Here is a 14,321-nt window from a genome sequence, read left to right on the forward strand (position 1 = left end):
ATATGGAAATGAGGACATGATTTTGTCTGACACTTCATTTATGCAGGATGAAACTGGAACTGAGAAATAGTTGAATTGCCCAAAATCACACACTTAGGACTGGGACCAAGATCTCTTGATTTCCAGGGCACTTCGCCATGAACATTGCCAGTTGCATATGGCCGACTGGGAGGCAGAGAAGGTTGGAGAACCTGGTTTATCCTAGTAGCTACCCAGGTGCTTTCCCATCAAGGATCCCATTAGGGGTCCTTAAAAATAAGGATCAGATACCAACTAGAGAAACATCCAGGGAGAAAGAAGAAAAATGTAGACTCAGTCCACTGGCTTCCAGGTAGGAATTGAAATGATTTGCCAGGAACCAGGAACCTTGCTTGACTATTCTGAGGGGGCCATAGAGCTGTGTTCTTCTACTGTGCTTATCCAATCCCACAGATAACTATTCCACAAGCAGAAACCCTGCCATGTCTAGGTCAAGAGCACTGTCCTCTTAATCTGTGTTTGTGGATTCTACTCCACTCACCCCTTCCCTTAGAAAGAAGTTCTAATTCTTTCCTCTCACCAAGAATTCCCATAGACCCTCAGGGACTCTACTTTAGCATTCAATAAGTGCTAACTGAGCACCCACTGTGTACCAGGCACTGATCTAGGTCCTGCGGAAACAAAGATGAGCACCTACAGTGATTCTCCTTAAGAGCTCATCATCGGAAGGTCTGGTTCATGCACAAGTGCTCCCTTGCACATGGTCTTAGAGCCCCAGGTGGACAGTAAGCATATTTCAAAACCCCCAAATTCTAACATAGGGTGCCCCCCCAAAGATCACTTTTCTAATCTCTGAATGTTTTACATGAAGCATCTATAAAAGGCTTAAAAATTAAATTGCATTAGGCAATCTTATCAAATCTCCTTCCCTTAAAAAAAGTAAATTTTATTAAGTCAAGCTTTTTTAAGAATAATCTGGGCAATATATTCATCAAACCCATATTCTTTCATTTGCAAAATCTTATAACATAGTCTATTGCTGCGAGAAAGGATCTAAGATATCACCTAAGCAAGGAGATTTAAATTTTGCATTTTATTTTTTAAACAGTAAAACGCTTTTTTAAGTGAAATATTATCAAGAGTTCCAAATTGTAAACTAGTTATCACTGGAACTGCTGCGGTCAAAGACAAGGTGCAGAGCTCAGAATCCTCCCTCTCCCATCCACCACCTCTGCTCCTGCAGAATATAGAGCTGCCCACCCCAAAACTGATAATCCAACGACTCCTGTGTCCCAAGTGAAGAAAGTGAGATCCAGTGAGAGTATGACTTCATTTTAACTGATTATATCTTCAGTGACCCTATTTCCAGATAAGGTCACATTCTGAAATAGAATTTGGAGAGGGAGACACAATCCAACCCCTAGCACTGCTTCTTGCCCTGTTTGGATGAGGTTCTTAGCCAAGCTAAGGAAGCTCCTGATACCAGGTTCTTAAGGGAGAGACATGAGCCTATCTGACAACTCCTAGGGAGAAGTCAGGAGAGAGAGAGAAAGAGAGAGAGAGAACGCATAGTGAGATGTTCCTGAGTAGGCATTGAGGCCAGATAGAAGGATACACTTTGACACAAGAGAAGACACTTCCTTTATTGTCACAAGGAGACAAGAAGGAGAAAGGGATGAGTCTGGATGCAAAATGAATCCACAGATGAGGAGGAGGGACATCAAGAAAGTTCCTGGAGGGGGCTTTAGGTTTCTTTGTGAAGCAGGAGGATTAACTGCCTATTGGGCCTGACGGTGGAGTTGGGAACCTGGGCTCAGTAGAGGGACTGGTGCTAAAGCCAGGGACTTGAGAGTGGAGAAAGTCTGAAACAGACCAGTGCATCATGGACAACAGCCAGCCGAGTCAAGCATAAGCATCAACTTGCCATTATAGGAGAGGACCTATTATTAGAATAGAAAAGTGGAGAAATGGGAGGGTGAGCTTACCTGGGAAACAGAGATGGGCTGGCTGACATAACAAGAGCCCAGATGGCACTGGTCATCACGAGTGTAGAGTGCCACCATCTGCAGGGTGTGGGGTTTTTCCAGCAATGCTCAACAGCTGGGTGATTGATGTAGAGAAAGTAAACAGTTGAGTACATTCAGAGCTGTCCTTTGGCTGGGAGGATGCATTAAAAGGACAAAGGCATAAGGAGGTTGAGGATATAGGCAAGAGGAAAGTGCAGTGAGAACGCTCAGGGAACAAGTAGATGAAGAAGAAAGTGGGCTGTGAGGAGGGTAGGCTCATGGCTGCAGAAGAGGCGTGTGCACGTCCCTTGCTTTCTGTTGACCAGAGCACATGGCTATTGCCACCTCCTGGAGGAACAGATGCTGCCAGATGTGGCGTGCTAATGAGCTGTGAGCTGACGGCCTTCCCCAGCTCAAATTCCTCTTCTGGGGTGGCCCCAACAGGCCCCAGCTAGACAATTCCACAATTTGTGCCCAGCGCTGCCACAGCGGTCAGAGCATGCTCTGGAGACACGCACACCTCTATGAAAGGAATAGGTCAATACCAACTGCATGGCTAGTGGGGTGGTTTACTCCCCCTGCCCCCAGGTCGCTCTGCTGATCAGCATTATTTTAAAATGCTATGTGGGCCAACCCTGTTGGTTTGGATTTTCTCTCTTTCTTTCTTTCTTTCTTTCTTTCTTTCTTTCTTTCTTTCTTTCTTTCTTTCTTCTCTCTCTTTCTTTCTTTCTTTCTTTCTTTCTTTCTTTCTTTCTTTCTTTCTTTCTTTCTTTCTTTCTTCTCTTTTTTGGCTTGGATTTTCTTACTGTGAATCTTCCAAGGCTACAGATCTTCTCTTAGCTGCCATATTTCAAATGAAAACCATGGATATTACTATAAAGTAGTAGTGTCCTTATTATTATACACTTCCACTGATGTTAGCAGCAGTCAATTTGAAACTCTAAGTTCTTAGAATCACTTTAGTATCTTCTGACACAAATCAAGAGGAGAAAAAGAAAAAGAAAGAAAAAAAAAAAAACCTCTTGAGGAGGATACTAAAATATTCCTAGCACAGAATGGGTAAAACTAAAAAGAAATTACAAACGTTGTCAGGAGCAGCAGGATGTCTCATACACTGCTGGTGAGAATATAAATTAGTACAAACTCTTTGGAAAACAATTTGGCCTTTTCCAGTAAAGTTGAAGAAATGTGTATCTATCCAAATTCCATTCTTAGGTATATGGACAACAGAAATGGATAAAGGTCTCCCCAGCAGTATCATTCATAATGGCCTCATGCTGGAGGCAACTCACATGTCCCTCAACATTAAAATGGATAGATAACAACACAATGAAATACTACATGGCAATAAAAAATTGCAAACTATAGGTGCCGACAATAACATGGATGAATTTCATGAACATAATGTTAGGTAGAAAAAGTTAATATGTAAGAGTATATACTGTGGGATCTATTTATTCAGAGTTCAAAAATAGGGAAAAATGACTATAGGGTTTTGGAATGCGGACTCAAAGGGGTAAGGTATAAAGAAAGGCAAGGAGGGGATTACCAAAATAGACAGGATCATGACCTTTAGGCAGGCTCACCCCTAACATTTGTGGGGCTTAAATGGAGAACTGTATATCATAGTCGTAGGCTTAAATATTTTATTTTATTTAAGATTTTATTTATTTATTCGTAAGAGACACAGAGAGAGTCAGAGACACAGGCAGAGGGAGAGGCAGGCTCCCTCTGGGGAGCCTGATGCGGGACTCGATCCCAGGACCCCAGGACCATGCCCTGAGCCAAAGGCAGATGCTCAAACACTGAACAACCCGGGTGCCCTGGCCTAAATATTTTAAAGTAAACTAAACTAACACTAGATTGAATAAAAGCTATTTTATCCTCCTACCTCAACAAATGTATCTTCATGGCAACCTGGAAGACCAGGTTGGATCCTAGAATTCTTGGATTGCTTAGAGCTTCTCCCTGGAATGTGTGGCACAAAAAGAGGTGGCCCCCAGACTCCCAGGCCATCCATCTTTTCTTCCCACCCTCTGTTCCATCCCATACCTCAAGGGCTTTGTGTTCATGTATGTTCATCCTAGCCTCCTACAAATATCTGCCCCTAGGTCACCCCTTGGGCAGGTGGACCTGAGGAAGAGGCCAGGGAAGACCTGGAAGTGGACTCAGAATCATTTGGACAGGGAATCCAAATGTCCTGGTACTTGGTGCATGATCTAGAAAGGGAGACATGGGTTCTAGGTGGACATGACCTCTTGGCCTCAAAGAATCCTCTCCCCTTGGAAAGGGACATCAGTGGAGGAAATCTAGAAGCCCAAAACCACAAGACCCAACATAAAGCCCCCTGAAGAGGCTCAAGGCAGTACTGCCTTTGAAAAATTAGAAAGGAAGACAAACCATTAGAGATTCCTGACTCTGGGAAACAAACAGAGGCTTGCTGGAGGGGAGGTGGGGAAGGTGGGATAACTGGGTAACAGGCATTAAGGAGGGCATGTGATGTGATGAGCACTGGGTGTTATACTATATGTTGGCAAATCGAATTTAAATTTAAATTAAATTAAATTTTTTTTTTAAAAAGAAAGGGATTGTATTGGGAAGGGCATCTGGAAAACTTTTGGGTCCTGACAGCATGCTGTGCTTTAACCTGGAAGGCAATTTATGACAGTTTATTTAGCTCTACAGTTGGTTTTTTCTATGTGTGTTACATTTCACAAAGAAGAATTAATGAAATCTCTCATCTATCATCTATCTATCTATCTATCTATCTATCTATCTATCTATCTATCTATCATCTATCTATCTTTCTATTAAGCCTAGTACTGTTGTTTTCGGGATCCTCACACTTTGGGCAGTTAAAATGCCTCAAGGCACGAGTACCTCAGGGGGAAATGGATAGAATTCTGGAAACATAGTGACTCTCACTGCTGGTTTGCTCCCCCACCTGGCGCTCAGATCCTCGGGTGACCATGGATAGGTCAGGCCGAGCAAATGAGTCATGGGCCTGTGTCCCCTTGCCTAGCCACTGCAAGTGCCTCAGAGAAAAATTTACTTTGCCCCATCTTAACCAAGATCTTAAATACTGTGTTTATCAAACCAAAATTACAGGAAGCTATTCCCATCCTAGCAGAAGTGAAAGGAGACCAACTCCCAACTCCCCTCTGTTTGGAAAGCAGTTCTAAAAAGACATCTCTTCCCCCTAAGGGCAGCTGGATAAATTCCTTACACAGTTTGCTGAGCTTCTACTATGTGCCAGACACAATCCTGATTTTTCTGCTCCACGTTTTCAAAGACCCATTTGGTTTTGACTTCTCATTCTTGATAGGAAAAACATTTTGCTTTTACAAAGATTCAGATTCTCGGTTCTCAAAGAGATTTCTGTGCAGCCCATGTGTTTTAAATATTAGGATTTTTCTAAGAATATATATTTCAACAATGGTCCATAAGGATACACACACACACACACATGCACACACACACACACACACACACACACACCATCCCAAAACTGAACTTTATAGCTCTGAGATCATGAAAGGGAAGTGAAGAACTGGCCTGTACTAACTGACCAAAAGCCCAGTCCATTTTTTCCCCAAAAATAAAATTCTGGGCTTCACATTTAAGCTGTTTAAAAGCCACACTGCCAAAGCACCAGTTTTCCTCATTTTAGGGAAACAAGAAAAGCATATGGCTTCAGTGACCTTCTCAAGCTGTTGATGAGAGGTAGTCAGGCACATTTGGTGGTTTCAAAATGATAAAAGCAACAACATAAAGGGGAATAATGAGGCAGAGGCACCTGGGTGGCTCAGGGGTTGAGCGTCCTCCTTTGGCTCAGGGTGTGATCCTGGAGTTCTGGGATTGAGTCCTGCATCGGGCTCCCTGCATGGAGCCTGCTTCTCTCTTTGCCTGAGTCTTTTCTCTCTCTGTGTGTCTCTCATGAATAAATAAATAAAATCTTGAAAGAAAGAAAGAAGAAGAAAGAAAGAAAGAAAGAAAGAAAGAAAGAAAGAAAGAAAGAAAGAAAGAGAAAGAAGAAAGAAAGAGGCAGTGGGTGGAAGGGTGAAAAGACAAGTTAAATCAATGACAGTCAATGACAGAACTAAAATTATAGAAAATAGGCAATGAAGAAATGTTCCCTTGTACCATTCTGCCCCAATAAGAAACATCTGGCAAATATCTACCCACCTCTCAAGACTCCACCCAAAGTTTACCCTCTCCCTCTTCTAGTGCCCTCACCAGATCCACCTCACCTCCTATCAGGGTACCTGAAACATCTTATGGAACTGCATTTTTTTTTTTTGGTTTGTCCTATTAGACTGTGGGGTCATTGAGGACAGGGTCATATTTTATGAAGCTTTGCAATTCCAGCTAACGCGTGTGAAAGCACCATAAGTGCTTTCCTTGGTGGCATGATTGAACGAACAAATGAATGAATGATGGATTCCATTCATGGGACTATGGATCTGGCTTTTCCAACCGCTACGATGCAATCGTTAAGTGATAAAAAGTGTCTCTCAGCCTCTGCCAGAGTTTACCCACTTTCACATTTTAAACCTCTTTTCAGATTCAAGAAGCTGTGAATTTCCCACCGGCATGAGAAGATCGCGTGTTCTTTAAGCAGAGTTATGAAAAGAAAGAAGCTGGACAGCAGACTAAAACGGGAATTGTCTTTTCCAAGATCCAGAGCTCCAACATTCCTTGGCGTAACAGAGAGAAGCACCTGGGAAAATGTGGGCAAGGGTGAGTAGTGATGGGAAAAACGTACATTTCATGCACTTCCCTTTTGTCCCAACTGCTTGAGACAACACTCCAAATGGCATTCCACCCTCACTCAGGATTGTAACTAATATTTGGAATTAAAAGGCTACTTTCAGGCCACCTGATTTTGCTCTGGCAGGTGAATCTTTTGAGCTGGATACCCTGATGCCCACAGGAAATCCTCTTCCTTTCAATCTCAGGGAAGCAATCTTCTGGGATAAAAGGAGAATATTTCCCTTTATATAACTAGTGCTTGAGCAAGCCTGGAAGTTATTCTCACTGACCTGTTCAGAAGCTGGTCATCTAGGTTAGCTTAGCTAGTTCTCTGGCTCCAATCAGTATTAGATTGTTCCTTTTTCATTTAGCCATTCTGCAAGTCGGTTTGGCCTGAGGTGGAAATTCGGGTTAAAACGGTCCATTCACCTATCTTTTTAAAGGTTTTTTAAAGGTTTTATGGAAACTAAGTCAAAGAAAGGATATGGAATGCATCGGTTAATTGCCTTTTAATGGGAGCAAGCAGGATGGCTTGGTGTGGAGGCATTGGGGGGTCAGGCAGAGCTGAGGCTTCACAGTCGAGTGACTGTGAGCCAGTTACTCGTCTCTTAATCTTTGTCTCTGAATTTATAAAATTTGAGCTAGGAAGATTGTCCTGAGGATGAAATGAGAAAATGCATATGAAGTAACTTGTGCTCAAAATTAGAAAGGTTAAGAGGTGCCTCGGTGGCACAGTCAGGTGAGCGTCCGACTCTTGGTTTCTGCTCAGGTCATGATCATGAGCTCGAGCCCTGCAATGGGCTCAGCACTCAGCATGGAGTCTGTTTGAGATTCTCTTCTTCCTCTATCCCTCCCCACCATGCTCTTTCTCTCCCTTCCTATCTCTCTGTCTCTGTCTCTCTCTCTCCAATAAATAAATCTTTTTTAAAAAGAAGAAGAAGGGGGCAGCCAGGGTGGCTCAGTGGTTTAGCACCGCCTTCAGCTCAGGGTGTGATCCTGGAGACCCAGGATGGAGTCCCATGTCAGGGTCCCTGCATGGAGCCTGCTTCTCCCTCTGCCTATGTCTCTGCCTCTCTCTCTCTCTGTTCATGAATGAATAAATAAAATCTTTAAAAATTAATTGATTAATTAATTAATTAAATGAAAAAGAAGAAGAAAGGTCAGTTCTCTTACATGCTGAGATTGACAATCTGTTGTCTATAACACATGGAGAACTAACCATCAGTACAAATAAGAAAGCAAGTAGGCAGTCATGTCAATCCAAAAAGGGCCCTCTTTCATTTGCAGAAGAAAGGTTATAAGTAAGTAATGACCAATGTTTTTAAAAACATTTTGATGAGAAATAAAAGGATTTGCATGGAAGTCTTTAAAAACCAGATTGCCCCTATCACTGCAATGTTTTAAAATAATGACCTCTTAAAAGTCCCCCTAGACCCAAGATCCCATGACAAAAATCCATCCCAGAATTGGATACTTCAGAAGCTTCAAACCAAACCAAATGACAGTATCCCCGCCCCCTTATCTGGGGTTTCACTATACACAGTCTCAGCTACCCGAGGTCAACCACATTCTGGAAGCAGATGATCTTCCTCCTGAGTAGTATCAGAAGATCAGTAGTCATCCAACACCATGTCACAACACCTGCATCTCACATGGGCATTTGATCATCTCACACCATCACAGGAAGAATGGTGACACTATGATATTTTGAGAGTGAGGAGACCACATTCACATAACTTTTTTACAGTTTATTGTTATAATTGTTCTATTTGATTCGTTATTGTTCATCTCTTGCTGTGTGTAATTTACAGTTTAAACTTTATCATTGGCATGTACGTATGGGGAAAGCATAGTTGTATATAGGGTGCAGTACTCCGCGTTTTCCACCATCCTCTGTGGATCTTGGAATGTATGTTTCATGGATAAGGGAGGATTACTGTACAAATTCAAATTGGAGCAAATTACATTTATTTGTGATTCAAGTCACTCGGCATGAATATTAATTTAATGAAGACTGAAACAAAGTCTCTTTTCATTTTTTTAGACCTCAAGTCAGTTTCACTAAGATGAGACAAAAAAAAAAGAAAGAAAAGAAAAAAAAAAAAAAAGAAGTTTGGCATTCTCAAATGCAAGCCAGTATTTCATTCCATTTGAGTTCCTGCAATGAACATTAGCCCTGTGGTATTTCAAATACATGTTGATTCTCAACTTTTGGTATTTTAGATCTGAAAACCAGACAACTCTATCACCTGAAATCTTTAAGTTGTTTTAGAATCATGTATGTTCAGAAAAAAAAATAGAATCATGTATGTTCAGAGTCCAGAAGTCCTTGAGGTCCTTACTTCCATCACTTCTGGTTGGGCTTTTCTTTTTTTTTCATTATTGAACTGTATGTACACATGTGTGTGTAACTTCACACCAGACTAAGTAGAATGGAAATATTTGGCAATTATTATTATCATCTAACAGCAAAAAGGAGCATTGATTCCTTGTCATCAATGGTTTCTGGGGATACAACCCTACTGCTCTTTGGGGGGCAGCGTGCTGCTTCAAGATCCAGACCTGAAGCCATGTTGCCTGATTTGAATCCTACCCCTGCCGCTAACAAGTAGTAGGACCTTGAACAAGTTATTTAACCTCTGTGTGCCTCAGTTTCTTCATCTATAAAATAAGAATGAAAATAACGCCTCTTTGGAGAGGTCGTTGTGACAATTAAGTATGCAAATTGCCTTTGACTGTGTTTGGCATATTTTAAACCCTGGACAGAGGCTTCCAGTGAAACCTGGAGTCGTACAGCACAGAGGAAGTGAAGTCTACGTGGCTCAAAGGAATCACTAAAGGCAGAAGATGGGAGAAGTAGAGAGTAAGGAAAGGCCTAGGGAGAGATTGAGCCTTTAGGAATCTGGGTCAGCCTAGACTTGGCTGCTCTCCTGAGCCCCCTGTGCTGTGATTGTCTGGTTTGGGGAGATGCAATGAAGATACACCTGAGGTCGCGGCCAGAAACATCCTTTCAGGAAACCTGTGCTAACCTTATAAATACTCTTAATAGTAAGCCCTTTACCAAAACACTCAGCAAGTGAAAGCAAGCCCTGAGCTAGCTAATGTGGAGGGAAGGTGGAGAGCCCATGCTCCCGAGGGTGGGGGTTGCAGGTGGCATCTGAGAGCTGCAGAGAGGCCAGGCAGCAGGTAGCCTTCCTTTGTGATTCTGTAGCAGCCAGTGGCATGTTGGAGGCAGCTAGTTCCAGCTCCCCAGAGCTGACTGTGCGCGTCCTGCCCAGTGAATTCACATAGGTAACTTAACAGTGACCACAGAGTGGGTATTTACACCACAGAAATTGGCCAACTACAATTCAAGGTTGTTTCATTTTGTTTCACTGTCAGAGAGCCGGAAGGTAAACATTTCCCAGTGCACCACTGGTGATGATAGAGGGGCTGGCTCAGAAAAACAAGAATGCTGGAAAAAAAAAAAAAAAGATCTTCTAAACTGCAAAACTGTTTCTTTGGCATTCCTTACTCTTCTCCTTTATACAAAGGCAGGAAGCTGGCAGTTGGACATGGTCTGTTATGGTTTACCTAAAGAAAAAAAGTCTAGCTGGACTATTGCTTCACGAATGGCCAAAACGTGTTGACTGACAGGACTTGCAAATTTTGTCCTTTTTTTCCCATTAAATCCAAGTTCACCTCAGGTCCAAAGTCATCATCAAACTGTGTATTTACACCTGCCATACGTTTATGAGGTCCTAAAAAAGGAGATGCAATAAAGAGGAGGAATTCACATATTCTTTTCTCAATATGACATATTGTAGGGAATATGAAAACTTTATGCACTGAGAATTATTACCTTTCCTCTTTACACTTAAAGGATAATTTAACTTGTTCAGATTTCCAAGTTGTTCCTTGAGAGTAAAGATGAAAGAATAGGGACTGAAAATGAAGAACACCTCTAAATCTGCCTTTGTTGGTCTGCGCAGGAGGCTGTAACAAGTACTGCAGGCTAATGGCTTAAGCAACAGAAATTTATGTTCTCACAGTCCTGGAGGCTAGAAGGCCAAGACCAAGGTGTGTCAGCAGCTATTGTTTCTCCTGAGGCCTGCAGAAGGTTGCCTTCCTACTGTGTCCTCATATGGCCCTCCCTCCGAGTGTGTCTGTGTCCTAATCTCTTCTTGTTATAGGGACACCAGTCATATTGGATTAGGGCCCGCCTACATGTCCTCATTATACCTTGAATGCTCTTTTAAGGGCCCTATATCCAAACCAACTCCTAAAAGACCAAATAGAGTCACATTCTCAGATTCTGTGGGCTAGGACTTGAAAGTATGAATTTGAAGAGGGACCCAATTAAACGCATTACACTGCCCAAACATAACCATAATTTATCCACAAGGAAAATCGGATTTAACAACATCACAGGTCAAGTGCCCGGAGAAGCGGACTCCGGAGAGATGGAGGTTGGCATGCAGGGCATTATGGGAGGTGCTCTCGGGAATACCTGCAAGCAATGAAGGCAGCAGGATTAGGCAGGAGGGGAGCTGGACTATAGTACAGTCGTAGTTAAGGCCCAGGCTGGCCTTATGGCCCTCGGAGCATAGGAGAGTTGTCTGGAATGTAAGTAAGGGTGGTAGGCCTTTATACTACTGCCTGGGCCAATCATGGGATGTGGTGGGGCGGGAGTGGCTGAGTGTGTGACATGCATGAAGAATCTCTCTTCAGCTCAGGACAATCTCAGGAGATTCAGTTGAGAGCCGTCGGTCACCTAAGCTTCGGGAGCTGACAGATGATTGGTTGCTCAGTCTCAAGTGAGGTCTCTGGTCAGTGTACTAGGTGTTCAAAGTATAAGGCAGCAGAACTCCCCCCAAGTGGATGAAGATTTACCATCATCTCCTTAAGAAATTTCTCATAATATCTCTCAGTAGATTAAAAGGTGACCTATTATGAACCCTAAAACATTTGGCTCAATTCTGGGTGCATAGAAAATGTCCAGCAGAATGGTTTCGAAATGTGGCTTCATGGGAAAAGTATGCTGGCTGAAGCCAAAGAAATCTGGGTTCAACTCTCTGCCCCACTATTTACTGACATTTTTTACCCTCTCTGAAATTCCAATTCCTCTTCCGCAAAGAGGATAATTATGCCAACATTGTTAGACTGCTGGAAATTTTTAAATAATATGTACTTAAGAGTGTCAGGCACAATGCTTGACACAAAGAAGGCATTCCAAAAAAGCATGAGTTTCCTTCCCTTTCTTTCAGCAAAAGTTAATTGGTGGTGACTAATTTCCAACCAGAAATAAAGGTTTGATCTCCTAACCTGAAGGAAAATGTTTCTCAAATTCCGGTGTTATCAGAAGCACCAGCAAAGATTGTCAAAACAGATTCCTGGACCCCATTCACAGTGAATCTAAATCAGGAGACCAGGGATACATAATTTTAACAAGTCCCCTGGGGGTTTCTGATAGCCAGAGAATCTTGAGGTCCCCTGCGTGGGGCTGTGGGTGCTGTCTCAGTAGGAAGGGGAGTCCAGTGCTTAGATGCCTGGGGACATTTCCGCTCTCCCTCATTGTCATTAGTTCTGTAGATGTAGATATACACATCACATCACAAAGACGTCCCCCCTTGCATAAATACTGTGCATTCCAAAACTAAAACATGCATAAATTATGTCAGTTACAGAATCAAACCAATTCTCCTTTTCAAGATGTAGTTTTATTGAGGTATAAATCACTACTACAAGGCAATTTAGTGCAGACGGGAATTTTACTAGGGGATGCAGATCCCCTGAGCTTGTCTGGAAAAAGGGAAGCACATCCAGAAATGAAGTGTCCTGCAGGTGTAAGAGCTGCCGGGCCTGTAAAGAAGCACCGTCTGGACAGAGATTTAACTTTCTCATTTAAATCAAGTAAAACTGAGTTCCTCTGGATGGGATTGCTGAAGGCTTTCTGTGTCTGATTATGGATCACAAAGCCCAGCTGCGCTGCAGAAATTATGCTGTCAAAAAGACACCTGACCAAGGTCCAGAAAGTAAACAGGAGCTGGAACACAGAAAGTGACCCCTGAGCAGAGACGGGTTTTCACATCCCTACCAGACTTCCCCTGATTTAACATGGGGCCATGTGGTTTCCCAGTGTCTTCTGTGGCTTTCTTTTCCCACAGAAAGAGGCCTCATTTATTCTAAAATATGAAGCTTTAGGGGTTTCTTGAAAATGGTACTTTCACTCAGTAAAAATAAGTCAAGATGAAAACACTATTGTGGGAATCTGTTTTGGAAAAGGATTAAGCTGAGAACATGAAAGAAACAGTTTATTTTCCCCCAAATGATCAGCAACCACCTAGACCTGGTCACTTTCCCTATGATTAAAAAAAAAAAAAAAATTCTAGAAGCAGCACAATGAAAGTGTTATCACTGAGAAGTCCAAGGTGACTCTGTACTCACCGTCTCTGTACTAACACCACAAGTGCAGGAGTCGATGAGCTTCTTCTGTCCTTAGACCTACTCTGAGTTCTTATAGATGAAGGGGGTCTCTGTCCTCATTTCCCCTCACCTTGCCTTTATTCTCTTTTAAAAAATATTCCTCCAGGTGTGACCAGGGCCCTGTAATACACACCAAGTCATTGTTACACCAAAGGAACCGTGCATCCCCTAACCTTTAAGTATTACCCAGAGCCCCTTGCTCTTTTCTCTGGCTCACTTACAGAAGCATCTTTGCGTACAACATCGAATTAAACAGTAGCATCTAGTGCTCCTTTCTTTGTTCAAAACTCTTTCAGCCTCAGCCTTGTACGCTGCCCTTCCTCAGATACACAGATTTTTGGGGCTAGAAGAACACGTTAGCCAGGGGAGCATCGCAGTGAACCATGGTAATGAGTAAGCCCTATAATCTTGGTATTGTAGCACAATACAGGTGCGTTGTCACTCCCAAGACTGTCATTGGATCTCTGGGGCAGCTGTCCTCAGGCATGTGGGCTTCTTCCATCATGTGGCCCCACCACTATCTCAGGGTCCTTCACTTCTGGCAGTGTAGAGAAAAAGAGAGAAGGTCTGGGACATCTTAGCAAGCAAACCAGGAAAGTGGAGAATTGGTCAAGCCGCATTTCACCAACCCAAAGAAGGCTGAGAAATGTTGACAAGTACAAAGATGCTAATAGTGTTTGTTTCTGAGAGTCCTTAGATGTCTCTTGCTTTCAATCCCTTCAAGTGTTTCTTAGTTGAAGCAATTGAGACCCAAAGAACACATTACACAGAGCTAATCAGTGACAGCTCAGTTTAGTGCTGGCCAAAAGGCCTCTTGCTCTCCTAGTAATTCCAATTAATGTATAAAAAGGCTCATAAGAGCTCAAGATACAGTTGAAGCATTGTTTCTAGAACTTTCTATCCAGAGCGAGAAGGACTATGAATACTCTGCTCCAAAACCCACAATTCTGGTGCAGTCCTCTCAGTCTGAGAGCTGGACAGATGACTGTTTCAAAGAGCAAGTGCCAGTAGCAAACCCTAATTACGGGAAATGCTTCTTGGCTCCTAAGGATATAAAATTACTTTGTGGAAAGTCAAGAAAAATAGAAATAGAATACCCTGTAATGCTCATTCAGAGGC

At 42.6% G+C, this 14,321-nt stretch overlaps 1 protein-coding gene and 1 long non-coding RNA gene across 2 annotated transcripts in view; one reads left to right on the forward strand and one right to left on the reverse strand.

Annotated features, from left to right (window-relative positions):
- The window catches only part of NEDD9 (neural precursor cell expressed, developmentally down-regulated 9), a 182,939-nt gene that overhangs the window by 62,569 nt on the left and 106,049 nt on the right, over window positions 1-14,321 (forward strand). Inside the window, exon 2 of the mRNA XM_077886187.1 lies at window positions 6,550-6,725. Within this exon, the coding sequence (XP_077742313.1) occupies window positions 6,714-6,725 (12 nt within the window). The 5' untranslated portion in view covers window positions 6,550-6,713. The remainder of the gene's footprint in view (window positions 1-6,549; window positions 6,726-14,321) is intronic.
- The window catches only part of LOC144306695 (uncharacterized), a 45,932-nt gene that overhangs the window by 29,939 nt on the left and 1,672 nt on the right, over window positions 1-14,321 (reverse strand). The window contains exon 2 of the long non-coding RNA XR_013373808.1: window positions 13,164-13,322. This is a non-coding gene — a long non-coding RNA (uncharacterized LOC144306695). The remainder of the gene's footprint in view (window positions 1-13,163; window positions 13,323-14,321) is intronic.

This window comes from Canis aureus, chromosome 37, assembly GCF_053574225.1.
Source record: "Canis aureus isolate CA01 chromosome 37, VMU_Caureus_v.1.0, whole genome shotgun sequence".
Taxonomy (NCBI): domain Eukaryota; kingdom Metazoa; phylum Chordata; class Mammalia; order Carnivora; family Canidae; genus Canis; species Canis aureus.